The 25,581-nt window shown below is 49.8% G+C and overlaps 1 protein-coding gene and 1 long non-coding RNA gene across 3 annotated transcripts in view; one reads left to right on the plus strand and one right to left on the minus strand.

The window, feature by feature from the left end:
* On the minus strand, positions 1–8,386 carry CDKN1A (cyclin dependent kinase inhibitor 1A). Of its 2 annotated transcripts, none has more exons than XM_022581756.3 (3): positions 8,281–8,386; positions 3,034–3,489; positions 1–1,516 (listed from the first exon to the last, which is right to left on the minus strand). In XM_022581756.3, exons 2-3 carry the CDS (start codon positions 3,476–3,478, stop codon positions 1,467–1,469), a joined length of 495 nt encoding a protein of 164 aa, XP_022437464.1. In that variant the 5' UTR covers positions 3,479–3,489; positions 8,281–8,386; the 3' UTR covers positions 1–1,466. The 2 variants fall into 2 exon arrangements, with proteins under 2 accessions (XP_022437464.1, XP_089774944.1); XM_089918818.1 differs by lacking the exon at positions 8,281–8,386 and adding an exon at positions 8,150–8,258.
* Positions 8,387–20,939: 12,553 nt separating this feature from the next.
* LOC149748204 (uncharacterized) overlaps positions 20,940–25,581 on the plus strand; it is a 34,082-nt gene continuing 29,440 nt past the window's right edge. Inside the window, exon 1 of the long non-coding RNA XR_016394641.1 lies at positions 20,940–23,128. This is a non-coding gene — a long non-coding RNA (uncharacterized LOC149748204). The remainder of the gene's footprint in view (positions 23,129–25,581) is intronic.

The following is a 25,581-nucleotide window of genomic DNA, read 5'->3' on the forward strand; positions in this document are numbered from 1 at the left end:
TGAAGTCACCAGAAATATTTATTGAGCACCTACTGTATATCCAGCACTGTGGGAGGGGCTTTGAAGGACACAGGGCAGTACAGGACTTATTCTCTGCCCTTGAGAGGTTTACAGTCTAGGTGGAGACAGAAGAACCAGGACATACGGGAGCCAGGAGAAAACAGTCCAGGCCAGGATGTTACAGGAGCTGGAAGGTGTCTGGGGTCAGAGCCACCAAGTGGTTCAGTGCCAGGAAAGACAACAACTCACAGCTCCCGGGCCCATATCCACCCACTTAGTGAGCCCTATCCATAGCCTCTACTCCCGCCATCATAAAACGCCTAACTCCTTGTTCAGTTGCTATTCAAAGTGCAATGAAATGGGGGAGGGGTGGGGCAAATGGAAAACGTCCTTGGATGAGTTCCAGGGGCTGGCGTCACAATCTCCCCCCTGCTTCTCACCCACATACCCCTCACATAGAGAGATCCCCATTCAAGGAGGCCTGTCTGACCATCCAGGACCACCACCCCAAGAGCTAAGAGGAGGGGGTGGTCACTGCTTGAGCTGCCTGAGGTAGAACTGGGGAACCCTACTTCTAGCATGCCCCTTCCCCTTCCAGTCCACTGAGTTGGGGGGACAGGCACCCCGGAGTTGCCACCCAGGGCTGAGAAGGTACAAAAGGGAAAGGACATGGAGGAAGGGAGAGGAGCAGAGAGGGACTGAGAGCCCAGCTGGGAAAGAGGGGCCTCTGGGGCCCCTAGAAAAGTGCAGGGGAAGGCGAAGCCAAACACTGAGGCCGGCTGCCCCATGGGTGGAGGGGAGGTGGGGTGGTCTGCTACGGGACCCGACCTTCCCCACGCCTTCACGGGACTGAGGGGGTTATCAAGGGCCACGAGGGTATCAAATCCCCAGCCCTGTTCCAGGCTGTGCCCACTTCAAGGTCACCCTGCCCAACCTTAGAGGGGAGTGAGGGGACCTCAAAGTTTCGATGATGCCCCCCACTCTGCTGGGTCCCCTTCAAAGTGCTATCTGTTCACTTCTCAAATTACAAGGAATTCAGGTCTGAGAATGCGGGAAAGGGGCAGAATTTTGTAATACCCATCAGAGGGTGAGGGGAGGGAGCCAGGTACCTCCAGAGAGTACCACCCAGCGGGTGAGGGTCGTGCCAGCCTCACCGTACCTCAGGGAGAGAGGAAATGGACAGCAAAGGGTGAGGAGGGCTTAAATAATAGTTCACATAATAAAAATACCTAGCACTCTAATAAGCCTATTTTTCTGCTACCTAATTTTTTTTTAAATAATTCTAATGCCAGAGGCTGGGGGTATGAGGAGGGTGGGGGCAAGCAGGGTATATACATGAGGAGGAGTTTAAATTAAAACACAAATAATAATTAAGACACACAAACTGAAGGAATCAGGCAAAAGATGTAGAAGAGGCCTACAGTGGCCTCCTTGTTTCCAGGATGACCTAGCTTCCAGCGGCTGGGTTAGGGCTTCCTCTTGGAGCTGATCAGCCGGCGTTTAGAATGATAGAAATCTGAGGAGAGAGAACAGAAGTCAGCCAGGCCAGGAGGAAGAGGGCCCAGCAGAACCACCCATCCAATGCAAACTGCAGAGGGGCCAGGGACCCCTCCCCAGGGCCAGAGGGACACACTGCCAAGTACAGGGAAGAACTCCGGCAACTTCTGGCCCATCTCCCAAAGGAGCATTTCCAGAGCATCCCACCACGCTTCACAGATGTGATTAATAATAGGACTTATGCCCATGGGCCGGCTGTAAGCCAAGCTGCCCTATACAGTAGCCACTAATCCTATGTGGTTATTTAAATTAACTAACGTTAAACAAAATGAAAAATTCAATTCCTCGGTCACACTAGCCAGATGTCAAGTACTTGGCGGCCATGTGTGGCCAGCGGCACTGGACATTTGCATCTTTACAGAGTTCTATCGGAGAGCACTGCTCTGGGGATTGCATTAGATAATCTATGAAAAGTGTTCTGCACAATGCCTGGGCTGTATAAAGTTAGCTATTATTATTATTATTATTATCATTATCAGTATTGTTAGTTCTGACCCAGCTGCAAATTAGCTGTGGGATTCTTGGCTGCATCTCTCCAAGCCTCATTTTCCTCACCTATAAAATGAGGATAACACTGGTATGGTGCTCTGAGGATTAAATGAAATGCTCTCTAAAAGACTTTGGTTGATGGGGAATTCCCTGGCAGTCCAGTGGTTAGGACTCCACGCTTTCACTGCCAAGGGCCCAGGTCCAATCCTTGGTCAGTGAACTAAGATCCTGCAAGCCGTGCATTGTGAAGCCAAAAAATAATAATAACAGTAATAATAATAAAATTTTAAAGTAAAAAATTAAAAAAAAAAAGACTTTGGTCGAAGGCCTGGCATACTTAGTGTTCAAATGTCAGTATCATTCATTCAGTTTTCCTCAAGCACCTGCTATGTGTCAGATACCATCCTAGGTGCTGAGGATTCAGCAATGAACAACAGAGCTACAGATTCCTTTCTTGTGGAGATAATATCCTAGTTGGGGAGATGGACAATATCAAGATAAGGAAGTAGCTGTTGATAGTTTAAAAAGTGCCAGAAAGAGAAAAATAGGCAGGGAAGGGGGGCTGGAGGTGTGTATGTGTGTTGGGGAAGGGGAGTTAAGTTTGAATAGGACAGCCAGGAAATTCTCATTAGCTTTCTCTCCACTGCAAATCATTGCGGGACCTTAGGCAAATCATTCTACCTCTCTGGGCCTTGTTTCTTTGCCTACAGAAGGATGGCAAGAATGTCTTATGGTATAGGATTGCTATAAGGACTGAAAGAAATCTAGAAACTTAGCAAAGGGCTTGGCATATAATCAATGTTCCAAATAAATGTTAGCTGGTTGTTCTTGGCAGCAGGCTAGCTGTGTGACCTCAGGCAAGTTACTTCTCCTCTCTGGGCCTGTTTCCCACTCTGAGGTATGAGGAAGCTGGGTCAGATAGTTCAGCCCTTGCACCATGAATTCTGGGAGTCTTGATCCCTTGCACTTCTCTGCACTTGTCCTCACCTGTCATGCTGGTCTGTCGCCGTTTTCGTCCCTGGGAGGTGCCCGGCCCTCCCGGGGACCCCTCAGGCCGCTCTGGGGAGTGAGGCACAAGGGTGCAGGACAGTGACAGGTCCACGTGGTCCTCCTGAGATGTCCCCTGCAGCAGGGCAGATGAGGTGCTCGGCCACTTGCCCCCTCCCAGGTCGTCCCGGGTCCCCCGGGGCCCTGCAGGCAGGTAGAGCTTGGGCAGGCCAAGGCCCCTCATGCGCTCCCAGGCGAAGTCACCCTCCAGAGGTGTCTCCGTGACAAAGTCGAAGTTCCATCGCTCTCGGGCCTCCTGCACGCAGCTGGCCATCAGGGCGTCGCAGTCCCGGCGCAGCTGCTCACTGTCCACCGGGCCAAAGAGGCGGCGGCACGCCTTGCTGCCGCGTGGGATCTGATGGGCATCCCTGGATGGCTCTGACATGGTGCCTGCAGCTGGAACACAAGTAAGACCCTGGTCACCGGAGGAATCAGACCCTCCCTTACCCGGCCGTGCTTCACTCTGTAACCTCAGGCGAGGTCTTCTTACTAGAACGTGAGGTGAGACAATCACTCTGGTTCCTTCCAGCTAATTTTCCCCCACTTCCCTCCCACAGGCTCTCCCAACACCCCAGCAACACATACAGGGTTGGGGCAGAGCTCAGCCAGCCTGGCACCCCAAGGTCACTGGGGAAGTGGGCAGTTGAAGGGCAAGTTTATGTATGTCAACAAAGGCAGGTTTATTGCAATAGCAGGGGTCAGGGTCCTGTTTACCACCAGGTATTATCAGGTAAAATCAATTTGTTTTCCCCCCTGAGGTGTCCCTCATGGGTGTGAATACCCCAAGTCTGTGTGAATTGCCAGAGTCCAGCAGTTTCCTAACCCCAGACCTGGCCAGGAGGTCAATTCCCAAGTAAGTGGACAGCTCCTCGAGCCTCCTGAAACCCTCCATCTAGATGCTCATGTGGAGTAATCCTGCTCAGCTACTTAAAACCACCCTGGACTTTGGGGTAAAAAACACCTGGGTTCTAGGGCTTCCCTGGTGGCGCAGTGGTTGAGAATCTGCCTGCTAATGCAGGGGACACAGGTTCGAGCCCTGGTCTGAGAGGATCCCACATGCTGCGGAGCAACTAAGCCTGTGAGCCACAACTACTGAGCCTGCGCGTCTGGAGCCTGTCCTCCGCAACAGGAGAGGCCGCGACAGTGAGAGGCCCCGCGCACCGTGATGAAGAGTGGCCCCGCTTGCCACAACTAGAGAAAGCCCTCACACAGAAACGAAGACCCAACACAGCAAAGATAAATAAATTAATTAATAAACTCCTACCCCCAACATCTTCTAAAAAAATAAATAAATAAATAAAAATAAAAACACCTAGTCCTAGCTCTGCCACTTACTATCTCAACTTTAAAAAAGTCACTTAATGTCTTTCGGCCTCAATTTCCTCATCTGTAAAATGGGACTGCATGCAAGTCTAAAGCAGGGCTGTAGAAGCATGCTCAAGCAGTTGATCCGTGGGTCCCTCCAGGCAAGGCAGATGGAACAGAGTTGGGAAGCTGTATCTTGGTGGTTAAAAGTGAGGGCTCTGGAACCAGGCCACCTGGGTTGGAATCCAGGCTCTGCTGGGTGAACCTGGACAAGTGGCTTAACTTCTCTGGGCTCTATTTTCCTCATCTATAAAATAGAGACAGCAATAGTGAATGTTTCAGAGGACAGATGTGAGGATTAACTGAGTTAATGTAGATAATGTGCTTAGAGCAGTACCTAGTATATAGAAGCACTTGGAAAATATTATTATTATTTCTCTCTGCCTTTAGTTCTGCCTGAGCTCCTCCCCATCACTCCACCTGGGCCACTGCCTCCTTCAGACAGCAGCTGACAGGTGTTGTGCGCTGAGGGCCTTTCCCAAGGATGTCATCATGCAGGCAGCCTGGGGGTGAGGAGCAGCTAGGCAGGGCAGGGCAGGGAGATGACTTCTCCCAGGCTGAGCCACATCCTGCCAGGCATATGAGGTGACCTGAAGTCTAGACAACATGAAAGCCCCTGCCCCATTTTGCCTGCATCCAAAGAACCCATTTTTCAGGCAAAGAAAATTAAAGGCACCCGTCTACCTGGTTCCTCTCCTCCCACTTCAGGAGAGGGAAAACTAAGGATGAGTTTGCCCGTGAGGGAGTGCTGGCACCTTCCTGCCCCGCTCCGGCCTGACTCCAGGATTAGCTCCTGCACGACCTTGACAGGGACTGGGTTTTCTGGGGACAAGTCCTGCTTTGCAGGCTCTGAGGGTGAAAGCTCTGCTGAGTGACCTCCTGGGACAGGAAGCCCTGAACCCACACCACACCTACCCCTCCACACTCCACCTCTCACAGTGAGTGGAGCCCACAATGCAGTGTCTCAGCTGATAGGGGAGGGGAGGCACTAGGTGACCTCAGATCAAGTTAAAAGGGCAGGAGTTATGAGACTTGCCCCAAAACCACACAGTTAAAAGGATCAAGGGCCACTGCCACATAGAGAGGGGTAACATAGTGCAGTGGGCAAAGCCCACAAATAACCTTTGCTCACTCTCTTCAGGGCAAGGATTGAGATTTATTTTTATATTTTATGTGCCAAGGCCTGTTCTAAGAAGTTTACAAATATTTTCTGAAAAAGTGAGTACATTAGCTCTTTTACCGAAGAGGTAACCAAGGTTCAGAGAAGTTAAGTAACTTTCCCAAGGTCACACCGCTCACAAGTGGCACAGCCAGGATTTGAACCCAGGCCTGAATGCCCTGGGTTCTGTGCTCTGGTGTTGAACCCTACTCCCTCTCTAATTTTGAGGTTTCTTAACCAGAGAGCCACTTGGGCTTTTTCAAAATGTAGACTGACAGGCCCCTCCTTCCCCAGACCAATTAAATTCAAATGTTTGACAGCTCTCCAGATGGGCATGTTTGGGGTGCCAGCCAAGAGGGGACACACAGAATGTCCTGAATAGACACTATGGATCTCAGTTCTTCATTGGTACATGGAGGAGAAGCCCACCTAGGGCTTTATCAGGGAGCTGGATATTCTCTAGCTTCTAGGAGCTGAAGATGGGACCAGAATCCAGGCAGGGACCCTCTCTACTTCTGCTACCCCTTCCCTTACGGCTCTCATAGGCTCCCCACCAAAATCTTCTCTCATGCCCATTATTATAACTCGCACCTCAGAGAAAACAAACAAAAACCCTTGTTTTACAAACAAGTAACTGAGAATAGCTTCCTTTGTTGGCCTTCCTGCCTTCGACTTCAACCATATTTTCATACTCAAATAAATGTTAAGCTCTCAGTAAACACTGCTGAACCAATAGGGTACTCTTTTTAAGAGGCGGGGGAGCGACCTCAGATCAGCACTGGAATAGCGGCGGGAAGCAAAGGCGGGTGAAGCCTCCTTCCGCGGGAAGGCGTGTTTGCTATTAGCGCTGGGGCCAGAAGGGGGCGCTGGTCTACAGGAAATCACGCGCGGGACGGGAGGTGCGTGGGCAGAGCCTGGGACAGCGGCAGGGAGTTGTGATGAGTCAGTTTCCTGCAAAGAGCTCCCAGCCCGCCAAAACTTCGCTTCCACTCCGGCTGCACGTCACCCCAGGGTGAGGAGGGGGAGCGGGAGGGGGAGCGGGAGCCGCGAACACGTCACGCTGAGCCAGCTAGGCTTCCAAAACCCCCGCCACTGTTGGGAAACCGCGCGCTCTCGCGCCGTCTCTTGTGACACACACGCGCGCGCGCGCACACACACACACACCGCAAGCACAGGCGCGCCGAGATCTGGTCCCTCCACCTTATCTCCACGCCCAAAGCAGGGGATGAGTCAGATCCCTGGAAAATAAAAATAGACGGGAGCAACGAAAACAAAACCGCTCTTAAGTCCTCCCCGAAACGCAACGTGGAGGAAGGGAAGGAAGGAGGGAGCTGCCTGGGCGCCCTAAAGTACCAAACCAGTTCAAAGATTCTCGTCCCCACGGGGAGGGCGCGTGTCCCCCGGGGGCCCCTGACAAGGCAGACAAGGCGGACGCACCGTGGTCCGCGCTGGGCGGCGGCGCCCGAAGGGCGACTCGCCCTCCTGCTCAGCCGTGTCGCCCTCGGAGAGGGAATTCTGGACTAGGTTGGGGGCGCCCGGAGCCCCCGAATGCAGGCGACGGAGGTCCGGAGCGGCGTCGCACCCCGAAGCCCCATCCCTCAAAGACACGACCCCTTACCCCCTTCCTCCCTTGGCGGGGGCTGTGTGCCCCGCCGCCCCGCAGAGCAGGGCTCGGCCCCCGCCCCTGAATCCGTCCGTCCGACCCAAGGGCAGGCTGGGCCGGGGTTCTCCCGGCAGCGGTGGGAGAGAGGTAGGTCCGGTTTCTGCGCTTCCCTAACTGACTGGCTGGCGCAAGCCCACTCAGCGCCGGGCCGCGGCTCCGGGTCCTCGAGGGCGCGCCGCGGGGCGGGGACCGGACACCCGGTCCTGGACCTCCTGGTGTCCCGGCTTCCCTGGGAACACTCTGTGCCAGCCAAATAGGTCACTGTGCTGATGGGGGGACAGAGACCGTGGAGAGGCAGGGAAGGGGACTTCTGGGGGAGCAGCCGTCTCCCAGCCCTGGCGGGGATCTGACCTTACCCGGCCCCGTTCCCTGGGGTCTTCTTGTCACCGTGAGTCACCTCCTCGCTAGCCCTTAAGGGACGTGTCCCGACACGTTCCCAAGGGCCGGAGACACAGCCCGCGCTGACCTCAGCGCCCAGCCTATTGGCAGACACGGCAGCGTTGGGGACCGAGACCCCGGTTCTGGGCCGGGATGGCACCGATTGGATCCGAGAGCCGCCCGGGAGCGGATCCCAGATGAACCTGCTCGGCTTTCCCCACCCCTCCCGGACCCCTCCGCGGACAGGGCTTCATCCCCACGCCGCAAGCGCACCAAGCCTGGGGCCCCGAGCTCACCCTCCGCCCGGTCCACGCCGTCCCTCGCCCCAGCTGAGCTTCAAACGGAGGGAGCGTAGCGGGGATCTCTGAAATTAGTGCTCCCTCTCCCCGCCCGGAATCTCCGACACATCCCGGCCCCTGTCCCACGCGCACATATAGACTCGGGTGTGCGCAAAACCGAGCCCCAAGCACGGACCCACGCACGCCATTCACCTGTGAACACAGTACACACACGCCGCTGCGGACATACACCCACGGAGGTGCGCGGACACACACGCGCACACGCTCGGCTCAGCTCAGAGCCGCAGCCCGGGATTCGCTCTTGCCTGCCCTGGCTCTCTCACCTCCTCTGAGGGTCTCGGTGTCTCAGTGAATCCGCGCCCAGCTCCTCGTCGCCCAGCTACCAACTCGGGCAGCTGCTCACACCTAAGCTGGCGCCGCCTGCGCTCCCCTTATAAAAGGGCTGGAGGCGGGACCTGCTGCTCCGCCCACAGCGCGCCGGGGACCGGCCTCTGGGGGGACAACTGCGGCTCCCGTGCGCTCGCAACAGCGCTCTGGAAACCTCTGCGGCCAACCTCGCGTGCTGCAGGAGGGCGCTTCCCTCCTACCCACTACCCGCGCCTGGGTTTGTACGCTTGACACATTTCCCCACGAACTGAGCTCCAAATCTGTTTTTTTCAGTTGGGGAGTGAGTTGCCGCTCCTCCGGAGGGGACGACATTGTTAGGACAGGACCGAGGAGCCCCCTCTCTGGCCCACCACCAACTGACTCTGGGCAAGGGTTTACCCAAAGTAGTTGAATAGACCATGAGGAGTGTCATTAATAAATAAAAATCCTTAAATAATTAAAAAAAAAACCACCTCACTTTGCAATTCCCGGAAAAGCCCCACTACACCACCTCTATTCCCATGGATTCCTCACTACACCACCTCTGCCCATTACCTGAGGCACCCAGAGACCCCAATGAAGCATTCTTGGAGGCCAGAAAGGATTCAATTCCCTTTATTTCACAGATAAGGAAACCGAGGCCCACAGAACTAAAGGGATGAGAAGTTATTTGTCAAATGCTCCAGGGAAGAGAGGACTGGGCACACTGCTAAGAAAGGGCCAACCTGGTCTCCAGGGGAAATGGGACACTGAACTAACTTTCCCACCCCCTCGTCCTCACTCCCTACACCCACCTCCCTCTCCCCTCAGCAGAAGAAAGCTCTGTGATTGCAGCAGATCTGATGGCTAGGAAGGGGAGAAAGATTTGGTGGGTGAGTTAGCTCCTGGGTAGTCCCCACACAGCCCACATACGCTGCTGGGAAACCGAGGCTCAGAGTTCAGTGGCCTGACTCATAACACAGCAAATAAATGGTGATGGCTGGAACATAGGCCTTTTGTCTCTCATCCAGAGCCCTCTGCTTGTTGCCCTCTCTGTTTCAGTGGCTCTAGAATGAGGGAAATGCCCTGCACCCCTCATTTCGAGGCAGTATACTGAGGCAGTATACTGATGAAAGACAATTCTGGAAACGTCCACTGGTGCTTCTGACAGATACAAAAGCAAGTGAGGTGCCCCGCTGTTCCATACCCCTAGCCCCACTTGCACCCCACCTTTGCTTCCTTCCTTCACCTAAAACATTTGCAGTTTCTCCTTTTAAAAAATTGCAGAGAACAGAGTGTTAATCTGAACAGAAATCTACTAAGAAATAGAATCCAGGCTTGGAACAGCTACAATTACTGACATCTAGGGCTGTTCAGTGTCTGGAAATCTCTGCCCAGACATGCCCAGTCTATTTCCTCTAATGCAGCTGACCTCAGGGAAGACAGGCCTCCTTCTCCTCTACTGCTGGGACAAGAGCCTGGGTAGGGGTGGGAGGGCACATTACCAGACCCCCTTGCCTACCTAATTTTGGAATCAGGCCAGGACTTCAGAAGGACCTCAAAAAGGCCAAGACCCCAGGACCAGCCCCCTTCTCCCGCAGTTCCACCCTCCCCACCTCCAACACACCCGTACCCACACCACCCAAAGGCTGGGTTGTCAAATGTCCAGCAGAAGACGGGCATATCCTCCAACTGCCTTGAATCCCCTTGGCTTTCAGACATTTCAAATAGACTTGACATTGTCTGTCTGTTTACTTTGGGAAAAAAATTTAATGAAGGCTTGTATTGAATTATTTAAAGTTTTGTGGTCCTGAGCTTCACAATGAAATAATTCTTTTTGTTGTTTTTGTTGGGAAGTGAATTTTTTTTTATAACTTCTAGCTCACCACCACCACCACAACAGAATTCAACAAATATTTATTAAGCACCTACTGGGTGTCTAGTACTGTTCAGCACTTAAAAAAAAAAGTTTCCAACCATACACTTGAATGTGTAGCCAGGTATGCTCTTAAAGGAGGACTTCTGCCCTGAAGAAGCAAAGAAGCAGGTTGTTAGAAGCCACATGCAAGATCTAACTCCCAAAACACACACACACACACACACACACACACACACACACACACACACACACACACACACACACACACACACATTAGATCCCAGGCCAGTCCCAAGGGATCTGCTGCAAATCACATATTCTGTTCAGAGGAACTCAGACCACGGTCTCCCTAGGGTCTCTGGGGGTCTCCTGTCTCCTACCACCCCCCTCTTCTCTGAAAGCAGGAAGCCCCAAGGACAAAACAGCCACCAGCTTCTTCTATGCCAGGGCTCAACATGTTAGGACATGTTCCTGAGGGCCTGAATGCTAGTCAGGACCACAGCCTGCTGCCCGGGCCTGCTCCCAAGGAAGCAGGCAGCTTAGGGATGTATAGGGAGACTCAGCCTGAGAGACCGGAGGATCCAGGTCAGCCCCCATCCAGGAGGGACGTGATGACGGAAAGAAAAGGTAGAAGCCCTAGCCTGAAGAAGGAGGATGTGAGGAAGGCTCAATGGTGGCCACAGGAGCTGCCCAGGAAGCAGGGGGAAGTGCTGGGAACAATGTCACTGTTTTCTCAGAAAAGGCCTGGGGAGTCCCTAACAGGGGCTGTCAGCTTTCAGTGGAATTCACTTCCACACAGGCTCCCAAGAAGTGAGACCCCCAGAGAAGTGGCAGAACAGAGACATTATTATATTATTGAGCAGAAGTCCCGCTTGCTCTTTTTTAAAGGAAGAATGAGATTGGGAGCTCCCCCAACTCCACCCCCCAACCTTCTGGGGGTTTTACCCAGCCAGTACAAAGATCAGAATTGACCATACAGTGAGGTAGAGGAATTTGTGACAGAATTTGTGCCAAATACTTCCAGCTTCCCTGAGCTAGCAATTTCACCTTGTCTAAGCCTGAAATTTCACCATTAGAAATTCATTTCTATAGTATTAAGTTCTGTTCTTCATTAAATAAGATCATATAGGCAAAATGCTTAGCATAGTGCCTGGCACATAGAAATCAGCATGGCAAATGAGTGCCTGAATCCTGCAGAGGGTTCTGGGTGGCACAGCACAGTGTGAATGTGTTGATCATATCATTTAGGGACTAGAAGGTGGTGAGGGAATGTTGTGAACACAGGCCACCTGAGGAGTGAAGGGCTCTCTCTGTGCCTTTGCACATATTGTTCCTTCTTCTTGGAATGAGTGTTCCTGACCAATATGCCCCACCTCCACTCCTTTCTCCACCCATTGAACTCCTACTGATCCTTCATGACCCGACCTATATGACCCCTTGGGGCAAGGCTTTCTCAGGGCTTCCTCTGGCTCCCAGAGCCCCTGGTAAGCAATACACTCCACTGTGCTTTACTGGCTTGCCTGGTTCATGTGCCTACTGCATCCTCTGAGATGGGAACCTAGAGAGGATGAGCCCATATTTTATTCATCTTTGTACCTTCAAGGCCTAGCAGCCTCAGCCTAATCTCAGTGAATATTTATGGAAGAGCCATTTTTGGCCTGCACTCTGAGGTTAGGCTTCAGTGCCTCTGCTTCTCAGCCCTCTCTTTTATTTATTCATTCATCTGTTTACTCATGTATTCATTAAAAAATAATATAATTAACACTCACTGCTCAACCCAAGAATTAGAACATTACAAATCATTGATACCTTCCTGTGATTTCCTCTCCTATGCTGACCCTTCCTACCCTACCCCAAAATAAACACTATCTTGCAGTGTACACTATTTTATGTTGAACTTTCTTTTGTTTTCAATAGTTTTATCACATGTGACCAAGACTGTAACGCTCTTCCATTTTTCTACGTGCTCTCCTACATTTCCCAGCCCCTTCTTGTAGTTTAGACTGGGTAACGTGACTGGTTCTAGCCAATGAAATGTGAACATAAGTGACATTTTCCTCCTTAGAACTGAGGTCAAGTGAAATTCTCCAGCCTTTCTGTCCTCCCTGGCTGTGGCAAAAGTGAGGTCTCATGTCCCAGATGGTGCCACCTCACTATGGCAGACCCTCCCTCAGCCTAATTTCCTGAGTGGAGCCAAGCACCCCACCAACTTGTATGTGAGAAAGAAATAATCTTTTGTTATATGAAGTCAGTGAAATGTGAAGCTTCTTTGTTCCTGCAGCATAACCTACCTAAGATTTATCCATATGGCTATCGGTGATTGTGGTTTGTGCAAGTCTGTGGCACCCAATGAAGTACAGCTCTGGGCATTTGCACTCTCTTGACGTTGCCTCGCCTTGAATCTGTCTGGCTTATGACTCTTTTAGCCAATAGAATGAGTAATTCTGTGCCTGTTCTAGGTCTAACCCTTAATAAGGTCTAGCAACTTCTGCTTTTGCATTCTTGAGGAACTTGAGACACCACATGAGAATTTTGATTACTCTGAGACCACCATGCTGAGAGAAGTCATGTGGAGGCCACATGCGAGATAACCAAGGCTACTCCCCCATGCACAATAGCTCCAGGTGATCTCCTAGCTGACCGCCAGCATCAACATGCCAACCACGCGAGAGGACCATTTTAAAAGTTGATATTTCACCCTCAGTTAATCCTCCCCAGTTGAAGCCACATGGAGTAGAGACAAGCCATCCCCAATGAGCCCCTGCCTAAATTGTAGAATTGTGAACAAATAAATGATCGTGGTTGCCACTATGATTTTTTTAAGTCTTTATTGAATTTTGTTACAATATTGCTTCTGTTTTACGTTTTTTGGTCTTTTGGCCACAAGGCATGTGGGATCCCAGCTCCCCAACCAGGGATCGAACCCGCACCCCCTCCACTGGAAGGCGAAGTCTTAACCACTGGACCGCCAGGGAAGTCCCACCACTATGTTTTAACATGGCCTGTTATGCAGCAATACATAATTAAAACAGGGCTCAATCATTTTCACTGTTATTTAACATCCAGTGATTCCCTTCTCCTGTAAATGGGCACTTTGGTTATTTCCAGTTTTCTGTTATTATGCATAGGGCTGCTATAATTATTTTTTTTAAAGATTTTTTTGATGTGAACCATTTTTTTTAACATCTTTATTGGAGTATAATTGCTTTACAATGGTGTGTTAGTTTCTGCTTTTGGACCATTTTTTTTAAAGTATTTATTGAATTTGTTACTACACTGCTTCTGTTTTATGTTTTGGGTTTTTGGCCACAAGGCATGTGGGATCCCAGCTCCCCAACCAGGGATCTAACCCACACCCCCTGCATTGGAAGGGGAAGTCTTAACCACTGGACTGCCAGGGAAGTCCTAATTATTCTTATCCATATCTTTGGGTCACACATGCAAGAGTTTCTCTTGGACATACACCTAGTAGTAGAATTGCCCCACAATCTTCCTGTCAGAAGAAAAATGATTGGTGAAGCACCTGCACTTGGCGTTTGGACCTGTCTGTGTCTTTCAGGATTACTGGGAAAAGTCTAAAGCACTGCACACATGTTTGGGATTATCATTGCTTGCATTTTTGTGGAAGAATAAAAAGGAATCCAAAGGAATGAAGCACTAATGGTGGAATTTCAGATACACTGGACACCTGTGGGTAGACATTTGGTGACAAGAGGAACTGCCCACAGACACTGAGTTCAGTCCTCTGAGCCAGGCTTCAAAGCGCCCAAGGCATCCCTCTCCCAGGATCTTTAGCTCAGAACAGCCTTCTGAATGATTCCCAAAAAGTAGGAATTATGCATTCTTTCACTTTTTTCTTTCCTAACAAATTATTTTTAAGCCCCTCCCAAGAAAAAGGCCCATCAAAGTTCTGAGGGTCTCGGGTTTGGATCCTCTGATTGCATAGCAGTGTGGAGTCTTAGAAAGTCATTTCAGGATTTCAGATCCATTATCTGACTCCTCACCATCCCCACCCCCCTCCCTCCCTCTCCATCCTGGATGGGTGTTTTAGACTCATGTTACAGATGGTGGAATGGAGGCCCCAAGAGGTGCTGGCTTTGGCTGAGATGACACAGGCAGAGAGAGTCAGGGCAGAGCCAGGGCTCTGGCTGTGGCCCCACCCTCTCTGTTCCCCCTCCTATCAGATGCTTGTCCTTATCTTTGCTCCCCTAGGATGGCACTGAGTGTCACACATAGTCAAGATGCCACCAGAGCCACTGTGGAATGCAACAGCTGCAAACCCAATCCCCAAATGCTGGTGGCCCGAAGTTCAGAGCTAAAGGGAGATTATGCCTCCCTCTCCCCACACTCAGTGGTTTTTAACAACCCTGCACCTGCTGTGAGGAATGATTACCGATGTCTCCTTTTGGGTACACGCGAGCAGCTCAGTGCTGGACTTAGGAAGAAAAGTGAGAGTGTGTGTTAGAATGACACTAGCCATTGTAATAAATAAACTCTCAAATTACAGTGACAACCCAATAGAAGTTTATTTCTCACTCACATATGAATACAATTGAGGTGTTCTGGTTGGCAGGTAGCTGATCTCCATGTGATAATTCAGGGACTCAGGCCCTTTCCATCCTGTGGCTCCACCATGCCCTAAGGCATCAGGATCTCTGCTTCCAGCTGGAGGAAAGAGAAAGAACATCAAGAAGGTATATGCATTTCTTCACACCTGGTTCAGAAGAAACACACATCATTTCCCACCCACATTCCATTGGTAAGAACTTGTCATGCGGTCCCACTTAGATCAAGGGTCTGTGTAGTCCCCGGATGGGGGCACAGATGTGTGATGAGCTGCTAGCCATCTCTGCCACAGCAGAGGAGCGAGGCAGATGAGAACCCTTTCCTCTTCCCCCTCTTCCCACAAGAGAGCTTTTTCCTGCCGAGTTTCCGGACCTGGCCACGAGAAGAACAGTGCATGACCTCTGAGCTGCATGACCTTGGACCTCAATATCTTCATCTATAAAACGGGTACTTTCATATCCATGATCTTACAACCTTTGCTGAGAGGTTGGAAAAAAAACGAGGTAGACATGATGCTCCCCAGTTCCCAGAGGAGGAAACCAGGACACAAAGAGACAGTGTGACTTGTCTAAAGTCACACAGCAGGACCCAATTTCCCCCTTCTGGTACATAGGTTTGTTTTGTTTTGACTAGTCAACATCAAAGTCTGCTGAGAAGTCACTGGACTGAAATGCAGGAAAATCCCCTACTCAGCAAATCCATCTGAAAACCTCCTGGGGGCCTAGGAGGATTACTAAGAAAAAGCCTTTTATTGTCTGAAATGCAGGTATAGAGACCCTGACAGGTTCTTGGTGGGCTGTGTGGGACCCAGCCTGAACCTGGTGGGGTGGGAGGGAGCCTGCTGTGGTGAGACTTCAGAGAAGGCCCAATCCTCCCTTATCACTTTGCAGATGCCTGAACTCCATCCTTTAGACCATTTTCCCTCCAACTCAGGAATTCTCAACACAGGGAATGGGAGAAAGGGAACCCCCCTTTTGAAAAATGTTCAGGTCCTACAAATACACAGACTTTTTCTAGAAGAAGACACAAGAAACAATGACAGTGGTTGCCTCTGGGAAGGGAAGCAGGTCCCCTGTGTCACCTACCTCCGTGGGCACCATTAGCACCATCTGAGTCTGTGTGGACAGCGCCCCCTGGAGTTGTGCTATGTACAACTCTGGGTGCAAGGTAGGCTTATTCCTCGTAATATATTTTAATAGTTAACTCCATTTCAAGTAATAATTAACACAATTAAAAACCTATTCCAATTTCTGGCCCCATCTGGACCTACTGAATTAAAATTGTGTGAGAGTCAACCAGCTACACAAGTATACAGGTATTTTGAAAAATCTCCCCAATAACTGAAACCTCCCCACCCTCCAGCCTCACGGCTTTGGGAACCCTGATTTAGTCTGTCCATGCACAGGGCCCCCTTTCTTACCTCTAGAAGTTCTCAGCAGACCGTTCCATCTGGTTGAGAATGAGAGAACCAAGAATAGATTCTGTCACTAAATGGGAATGGGGGAAGGGAGAAGGGGCAGGTGGGGTGGGAGCTCCAGGCTTAGTGCACAGGCCAGCTTTACCTTCTGGGCAGTTGGGTCACCCACACCCCTGCAGCTCTGAACCACCCCTCCTGTTCCAACGCCCCCCACCTCCACCCCCCCACCCCACCCGCCCCAGTGTAACACATCAGCATCTTTGGCCGGCACAGCTCAGGCTCGGCCTTGCCCGGGCTTGCCTTTTGTTGCATCATCCTCTGGCCTTGCCCGGTGCAAGCCTCCCACTCACCACTGGATAAAACCAGCTAATTATATCACGGGAGACCCAAGGCGGGAGCATGTGGGCATTTTCAGCTGACCCAGCCTGTTTCTACTTGCTTTGCATGATTGTTCTTGGTGTTTCAAAATAATAATAACAACTACCAACCAGGGAAAAAATGGCCTGGGGCTGTGGAGCATGCTGCTGAAGCAAGAGCAAGGGTCCACCTGCTGCTCCAGGAAAGACCTACCCAGCACTCAGCTCAGAAAATGAAAAACAAGTCTCTTGACTCCCAAATCAGGGCTCAGCAGACAAGCAGCTCTGAGAACAGGATACACTGGAATCAGCAGAATCAGGAATACAAATATTGCTTTGATAGCATCAATAACAGCAGCAAGGTAATTTATTTTTTCAAAATTTAAAAAAATTCTATTTGTAGTTTAGTCAAAAGTAGAGAGAGCTTTGTTTTCCCACAATTTCCTGTATTTATTTTTGGAGGAGATAATACAGTCAAAAGATACAAAATGATATGCAGTGAAAACTCCCTCCTATCCCTGCCCTCCCGCCTTCCATTTCCTTCCCAGAAGCTGTGGCTGGTTGCTTGTGCCTCCTTCCAGAGATAGTCTATGATCAACCAGATCCACAGTCCTTCATCCAAAACATGTGGGGACAAATGGGTTTCAGAATGCAGAACTTTTCAAATTTTAGACAAGTAATGAGGTGCATGTACCATGTATTTTGCAACATCTTCCCTCCATCAAGGCTCTGTATAGGATGACCCTTGGTCTGAGTTTTAACTTTTTTCTTTTTTTTTGCCGTACGTGGGCCTGTCACTGCTGTGGCCTCTCCCATTGCGGAGCACAGGCTCCGGACGCGCAGGCTCAGCGGCCATGGCTCACGGGCCCAGCCACTCCGCAGCATGTGGGATCCTCCCGGACCGGGTCACGAACCCGTGTCCCCTGCATCGGCAGGCGGACTCTCAACCACTGCGCCACCAGGGAAGCCCTGAGTGTTAACATTTTAAGTTCCACATCCAAGTAAGCTCTCAACTGCAGGCAAACAGGATGACGGGTCACCCTAAGTCTGGAGTGTAAGGTATTCACACTATCGGGAGTGGGGGAGTTAGCAGAGGAGGAGTCAGATCTTCATTCCTAATGCTTATTTGTGACTGCAAGTTTAAGTCCAAGCCTGCTCAGAAGTTGAGGGGGAGACAAGAAGACCTGATGAGGTCTCCCAGACCTCCTGCACCTGTCCAACCACTTAGATCATGCAAAGTCATTCACATTAAGCATGGTTTACCAAGGAAGAAAACAACTTACATTCAGACCTCCTGTATTAGGGTTCTCCAGAGAAATATAACCAATCTCTCTCTCTCTCTCTCTCTCTCTCTCTCTCTCCCTCTCTCTCTAATATACATATGTATATATGTAGAGAGAGAGAGACAGACAGAGGGACAGAAATTTATTTTAAGGAATTGGCTCACTTGGTTGTGCAGGCTGGCAAGTCCATAATCTGTAAGACAGGCTGGCTGAATGGCAATTTCAACAGGAACTGATATTGCAGTCTTGAGTCCGAAGGCAGTCTAGTGGCAGAATCCTTCTTCCTGGTGGTGGTAGGAGTGAGAAGATGGACCTCAGTCTTTTCTCTTAGGCCTTCAACTGATTGGATGAGGCTCAATCACATTATGCTAATCAAACCAAATTATGTTAATCAGCTTTACTCAGTGTCTATTGATGTAAATGTTAATCACATCTAAAAAATACCTTCACAGCAACATCTAGGCTGGTGTTTGACCAAACAACTGGGCACCAAGTTGACACAAAACCTTCACACCTGTTTAACATCCCAACTCTTCAGCTGTGAGTGTTTGTCAGGGATGCGACATGGAAGTCCCCACCTTCCCAGAGCTAACAGTCACAGAGGTAAAGCTGAGGTACACAAAACAATCACGAAGAGTATGAAGAAATGTCTTGGGCTTCCCTGGTGGCGCAGTGGTTGAGAGTCCGCCTGCCGATGCAGGGGACGCGGGTTCGTGCCCCGGTCCGGGAAGATCCCACATGCCGCGGAGCGGCTGGGCTGGTGAGCCATGGCCAATGAACCTGCGCGTCCGGAGCCTGTGCTCCGCAACGGGAGAGGCCATGGCAGTGGGAGGCCCGCGTACCGCAAAAAAAAAAAAAAAAAAAAAAAAAAAAAAAAGGCCTTCCAGTTTGTCCTGTCTGCCAAGGGCTTTGCTCCACCCCAGAACTAAGCCATTTTTCTGCTGGTTTTCCTTGAGAACAAAACAGAACCAGAGTGTATTCATTCACTCACTCACTTTTTCGTTTGTTCATTCATTCATTCATGATCTTACCAGTCCAAATGGTGATGGGTAGAGGCTATGCCTGCAAAAGGAGACACAAAATACTATGCACCAATAACAAAGGAGAACAGGCTCACATAGGTAAAAGTCCTACCCAGATAGGTCTCTGTGACCAGGCCTAGTTAAAGAAAGGGGTTAGATTTCAGCAGATGGGGACTTGGAAGTCTGAGTTAGGAACCCCCTTCCTAAAACCAAGGGAGGATCCAGGTGGCGCTTAAGTTTATGTGATGATAGAAGTCCTCTATAAGAAAAAGAAGACACAATTATAAATATAGTATTGCCAGAGCACTTCCCACGCAAATGAAAGTCCTGGAAGCCTGCCTTCATTAGCTCACCATAAATCCACGCTGTGTGTAGCTAAACAAGGATCAGGGAGGTGGTAGTGTATGTGCAACGAGTGGTACCTGGGCTACAGTTTTAAAACTTAAAGGACCAGAATAACCTGGGCTAGAGAACAACACAGGAGAGGCAAGAGAGAGTGGATGGAACCATCTTGCAGGGCCCGGATCAGCCTGTCTCATGCGTGCTGGGGCCCCACCCCCACCCCACTGGCTGTACAGAGGGTGCTCTGGTTGATGGTGCTCTAATCCCTGCCTCCCCCAGTATTAATAATAATGGTAATAATAGTAGTAATTAGTATTAAGGAGGCTCACACTTATTGAGCGCTTCCTATGTGCCAGGTACTGTTCTAAGTACTTTGTCCATAGTCACTTGGTGAGTTTTCATAACAGCTCTATGAATGAGACACCATTACTTTCATCCCCATTTTAAAGATTAGGAAACTGGGGGCTTCCCTGGTGGCGCAGTGGTTGAGAGTCCGCCTGCCGATGCAGGGGACATGGGCTCGTGCCCCGGTCCGGGAAGATCCCACATGCCACGGAGCGGTTGGGCCCGTGAGCCATGGCCGCTGAGCCTGTGCGTCCGGAGCCTGTGCTCCGCAACGGGAGAGGCCACAACAGTGAGAGGCCCGTGTACTGCAAAAAAAAATAAAAATAAAAAAAATTAGGAAACTGAAGTAGAGATAGAGATTAAATCATTTGCCCAAGCCAGACAGGGACAGAACAAGGATTTGAACCCAGGCAAGCTGGCTCCAGAGGTAAATCTTTTAACCACTAATAACAATAACAGCTAACACTTAGGTCATGATTATTCTGTGCCAGCTGCCCCTCTAAGTGGTCACATGTATCAGCTCAACTGATCCTTACAGGTGCTATTATTATCCCCATTTTACAGATGAGGCAACCAAAACACAGAAAGGTCAAGCCAGTTGCCTAGGTCACACAGCTAGGAGGCTGCAAAAGAGGGACTTGAACCCAGGCAGCCTGGTTCCAGTGGCCACATTCTTGTGCACTGAACTGTACCCCTGTGCCATGACTGGATTTAAGGGTAATCTGAAAGCAATGGCCGTGGCTTACTTTTCTCTGCATCATGTGTGGTGCCAGCACTGCAGAATTTAATAAGAACTCAATAAATAGTCAATGAACGTTTCTCTAAAATAACCCTTCCTGATAACGCACAAAAATCACATTTCAAGTTTATTGTAGAAAATCTGGAAAATACAGAAAGGCTCCAAGAAGAAATGCAAGTCATTCTCACTACAGCAGAGATAACTAGAGCTAACATTTTGGTGTCTTTCCAGCCAGTGTTACAAAATAGGGATCCCACTGTATGTCCTGTCTTGTAACCTCCTTTTTTCTCACTTATCAATACATCACAAACATTTTCCCACATCTTTACATTTTCTTCTGCAACTTCCACAGAGGAATAATTTGTGAATGCTCAAGTGACCTGCTCAGGGTGCCACCAGCAATGAACCAGAATGTCCCCCACAAACAGCTCCCTCCCCAGGGGCCTCCTCATAAACAGCCCTCTCCCACCAATCTCTCCACCCCCATATATGCCCACCCTATACACTCGGCCCTCTTCTACTTCCTGTCATCTCTAGAAAGCTCATGGCATTCCCTTTGCCTTCCTTCTTAGACTCAGGGTCTCCTCCTGCACTCCTGCCAAGGGTGTGTCCCCATCCTTTTCAACATCCCGTATGTCTATTGTCCTGTTTTCCCCTCTCCAGGTCACTCTGCACCCTTCTCATGCCCTCCCTCAGCCACGATCAAACTTTTGTCATCCTGCGCCCCATTCCCACAGGACTTGCTAGAGACAATCCAGTTCCATGCGCAAGCCGGCATTAGGCAATGTCTGTTGCAACGCACTTTGTGACAGAGGAGACAATGCCAGCTAAGGTGCTGAAGCTGTAGCGTGCATTTTGAGCAAGGGCCATCAAGGTACAGTGCCTTTACCTAAAAGGGGTCTCTCCTGGTGTGATTTCAAGCTACCAGACAGGGCCTATGAGAGCTATTTTGATGCAAGGATCTCTTTTGATGTACTTTAAACCCCAGCAGGGAGGCAGAGGCCTAATCCACCCTGAGGGTGGGGCAGCCAGGGCACCTTGCCCTAATGGGAGGGAATGAAAGACTTTTGAAGGCAGTGGCTCAAGACAGGTGGCTTCTTGATTCTAGCCGCTGTGCATCGGCCAGGATGGGGGGGAGGGAGGACTGTGCAGACAGCCCGCAGGAAGGGGGAAGCCTGGGTGGGGTGAACAGGGAGATGGGACTTCTTCCAAACTTGCTCTGCCTGACCTGTACTGTGTGACCTCAAGCAGGTGCCTGTGCTTTTCAGCATCATTGTCATAATAGCACCTACGCTACCTACCTCACAGGTTTTTGTAAGGATCTAATGAGGTAAGTTCAGTAAAAGTGCTTTGCCAAGGGTAAAACCCCAAAGTTAGGTGTGGTTAGGACTCTGCCTCTTTCCTTTTTTTGGAAGATGCTGATAGTAACTTTGTTTTTTAGGGCATTTCCTCCCTAGCTGCACTCTTTCTATAGACAAAGGGTGGTGGTGGATGTGGATGGGAGCCACTCCTGAGGGTCTCCTTAGCTCTGGGCCACTCCGGCCCCCTATCTCTTTGCCCCCAGAGCAGCTTGCTTTTATCACTGGTATTAACTGAGGGTCCTGGCCTGATTCATTTGAACAGTGTGTGGGGTGACTACCATTCTGGATTCCCCCAAATGGAAGCGTTTCCTGGGACTTAGGACTTTCAATGTTAAAATCAGACAAGTCTCAAGTACACAGAGATGGCTGGGCACCACAGGTGTACCTGGGGGTTCAGTGGGTCAGGTGTGGGTGTGATTTTTGTCTGGTGCGGCATATACACATGTCCAGCGTGCTGAGGTGTGGGTACGTGTGATTATTCATGTTTGTGCACAGTGGGTGTAGCATGGGTCTGTTGATACATTGGAGTTTTTTGTGTTGGGAATATGTTGCTGAGTGTGTAATGATGTGATATATGCATGTGTCTGTAGGATGCGCAGGGCTTCTACAGCATGCCGTATTTAGTGTGGTATGGGTAATATAAGCATGTGGGCGATGAATGCATGTTCTTTATAGCAGGGGTTTAAGTGTATATTTTGTGTCTGGTGTAGTGTGTAATGTATGCATGTCATGTGGGTGAGGGGGGCCAGTGCGTTGTGGTGTGTGTGTGTGAAGTCGACCTCCATGTGGGGGTGCGTACAACTCAAAATACATGGTGTTTGTAGTCTGCGCATGTGAAGTGGTACGCTGTGTGTTGTGTGTACTATGTTTTTGGTGTGTCATGGGATGCACGCATGTCTTCGGTAAGCAGAGCGAAGGCTGGGTGTATGTTGGGAGTTCTGCACTCCGTGTGGAGGTTGAGACGTGCCGTCTGTGTGCAGATGCACTGCGTTGTGCTCTGCATATGCTCCCAGCGCCGTGCCGCGTGGGCTCTGCTCCGCTGGGGAGGTGTGTGCCCTGTGTGGGCCCAAAGCAGAGGGTGTGGTCGTGTGCGGAGGTGTGGGCTAGTGTATGCATGCCGGCTGTGCGGTGTCCTCGTGTAGATGCTGCTCCTATGGGATGGGCTGTAGGAGGTGGCTGGAGAGCACAGGCACTGTGTACTCCTCCGCTATGCGGCAGGGGCTACGACGCCGCCGCCTCAATCCGCTGGCGCCGGATCTCTTGTCCCGTGACCCACCTGCGGGCCATTCTGGGAAGCGGGGCCACGCCCACCGCGGAGGCCGCCGGGAAGCGGCTGAGGCAGAGGCGTGGGCGGTGGTGGAGTGTTTTTCCTCCCTTGCTGCGCTCTGTAAGAGCCGCTCGGTGTTTAAATTGTCCTACTTAATGGCTCCTGTCGAGTGCTGTGCCTTGCAAGTGTATTTTATCGTTTAATCCTCACGGCCAGCCCCTGAGGGGCCTTCTAATCCCCCCCGCACAGGTGAGTTACCTCAGGCTCCGAGAGGTGTAGGAGTCCGACCGGCTGGGGCCCCTAACTCCCCAGGTTGCTGCAGTGAATTTATGACGAGGGAAAAGGCCACGGGAAATGGAATTCCCCAAATAGCGTGACCGAGTTTCCCCCAAAACCTGTCGAAAGGTGCTTGCCAAAAATCTCTCCTCAGACCTTTCTGAGTTTCTCGCCCTTGATGGAAAGGGAGGGAATCACGGTTCAGTGCTATGAAAACAAGGTTGAAAGAATGAAGATGTTAGATAAGCTTGTATGGTGTAATGATACTTCCCAGAGGGTGTGTAATCAAATAATGAAGAAGCTGGTTGTCCAAAATTATATTTAATACCCGTCGTGGAGTGAAGGATTGCCATCTCTTTTTAAGCTCCACATGGTCGTTCTTCAGATTTGCTTCTGGTGGCATCTAACTCCTCCTCCTCTCCTTCCTTCTTCCATCTTGCTTCATTCCTTCCTCTTTCTTTCTTCTGCCATATTTTCCTGTCTATTTGATCCCTTAGGCTGAATCATATGAAATTGCCTCCTATGTAGATCAAAACTAATGTTGGCGATTTCATATGTTCAACCTAATACACTTTGGAAAGCTCTTTTATATTTTGCAAAATTCAGGGGAATTGTTTATGTTTGATTAGAGTTGCAGATGTCCTGAGATTCTTACTGATTGGAGGAGCTTGCGCTTATGTATTATGGCTAGAGGGGTGGCATATGGTGTGCTGGAGCCGGCTTATACTGGCTCTCCACGTGACTTAAATATTCCAAAATTTTTGCAAGTCAGTTGTTAAACCATTGGTAGCTTGAAATTGGCCATGGAGGGAGAATTTACACCATGAAAATTGGCTTCCCTCCTTGCCCTCCTGGGATCCAGTTTACCAGGACACTATTAGTTGTTTGATTTATCTTAGGCCAAGTGAAGTCACAGTGAAATCAGTTCAGAACCACATAGATCCCCAAACAGAAATTGAGACTGAGGGAAGAGTGGAATGGATGCTGGGGAGGCAACCAGCAAGCTCAGTGGTTGTGGGAGAAAACACTGAAAACTGGGGGATGTGCTATCATGGTTCATAGTTGTAGTTCACTTTAGTTAATATTAGTCAAGCATTTATCAGTACTGTTGGAAGAACTTTATATGTGTTAACTCATTTAATCCCCACAACAACCTTATGAGGTAGATGTCACTGCTATCTCCATTTTACAAATGGAGGAACTGAGGCTTGGAGAGGCTGAATAAGTTGGCCAAGGTTATACAGATAGTAAGTGGTAGAGTTTGGCTTTGACCTCAGTTTGGCTTTAACTCAAGGACACATGCTCTTAACTACACTGCCTGTATTACATACGTTAGGTTATACTGCAGTAATAACCCACAAATTTCAGTGTCTTACAATAATAAAGGTTTATTCTTGCTCACATTACATGTTAGCTATGCGTCAAATATGGTTCTGCTTCACACATCTTATTCTGGAACCCAGGCTGAAGGAGCAGCTCCTATCTTGGCCTTTCCCCCAGAGAAAAAAACAATTCTAGTACCATGTGATGATTCTTAAGATTCAAGTAATGTGTGACATACTTCTCATCACATTCCATTGGTCAGAGCACATCACGTGGCCAAGCTTGACTCAAGGAGGGCTGAGAAATAGATTCCCCCTCTCCCCAGGCACTGCAAGTCACATGGCAACCTGCTGGGTAGTGAATAACAGGGAACTGTTTTAGGTTATGTTCCCAGAAGCAGACCCTGAGTCAAGTATTTGTGGGTTAAGTGATCTATTAAGGAAGTGTTCTGGGAGAATCTGGAAAAGGAATGGAGGAGCAGGACAGGAAAGGAGACAAAGCTAAGTAAGGGTATAATTTCAGGCCAAGTCCTGGTCTGAGCCTTATCCAGAGGGGGTTCTGGGTACAAATTATACCTCAGAGTTCATCCCAACTCAAGGCAAGGGAGCTGGGCTTTCATATTTCCACAGCTGTCAGTCATCGGTTAAGGACTGTTCTAAGGATACTTCTGGCTTTCTGAATGTGGGTGAAGCAGTTCCAGCAGCCCTGGACCAACCCTTCAAAAAGAATCACAGGTGCATGGCTCTTGGAAACAAAATCACCCAGAACTCAGGAAAGGGAACAGAACCTGAAAAGAGATCTGAGAAAATTTGGACCGAGCACCAGTAGTGTACACTAAAGGAACACTAATGCCATCTACCACACTGCCTCTATTTTTTACTGTTTTATTTCTATATCAGAGGTATGACATTATTTCTCCTATAGTTAATGGCATGTCTTTGATGTCAGGAAGAGGAACCCCAGTTTGCTCCTCTTGGAACAACAGGTAATGGGGAGTCATTACAGGCTTTTCAGTAACCCAGTGTAGTATTTGCTGAGCACATGTGTCTAACACTGAAATCTTTCCAGAGTGAAGAAAGATGTGTGCAATACTGCAGTGCAGT

Source organism: Delphinapterus leucas, chromosome 10, assembly GCF_059928025.1.
Source record: "Delphinapterus leucas isolate spDelLeu-1000000601 "Yukka" chromosome 10, BTC_Dleu_Yukka2, whole genome shotgun sequence".
Lineage (NCBI taxonomy): Eukaryota > Metazoa > Chordata > Mammalia > Artiodactyla > Monodontidae > Delphinapterus > Delphinapterus leucas.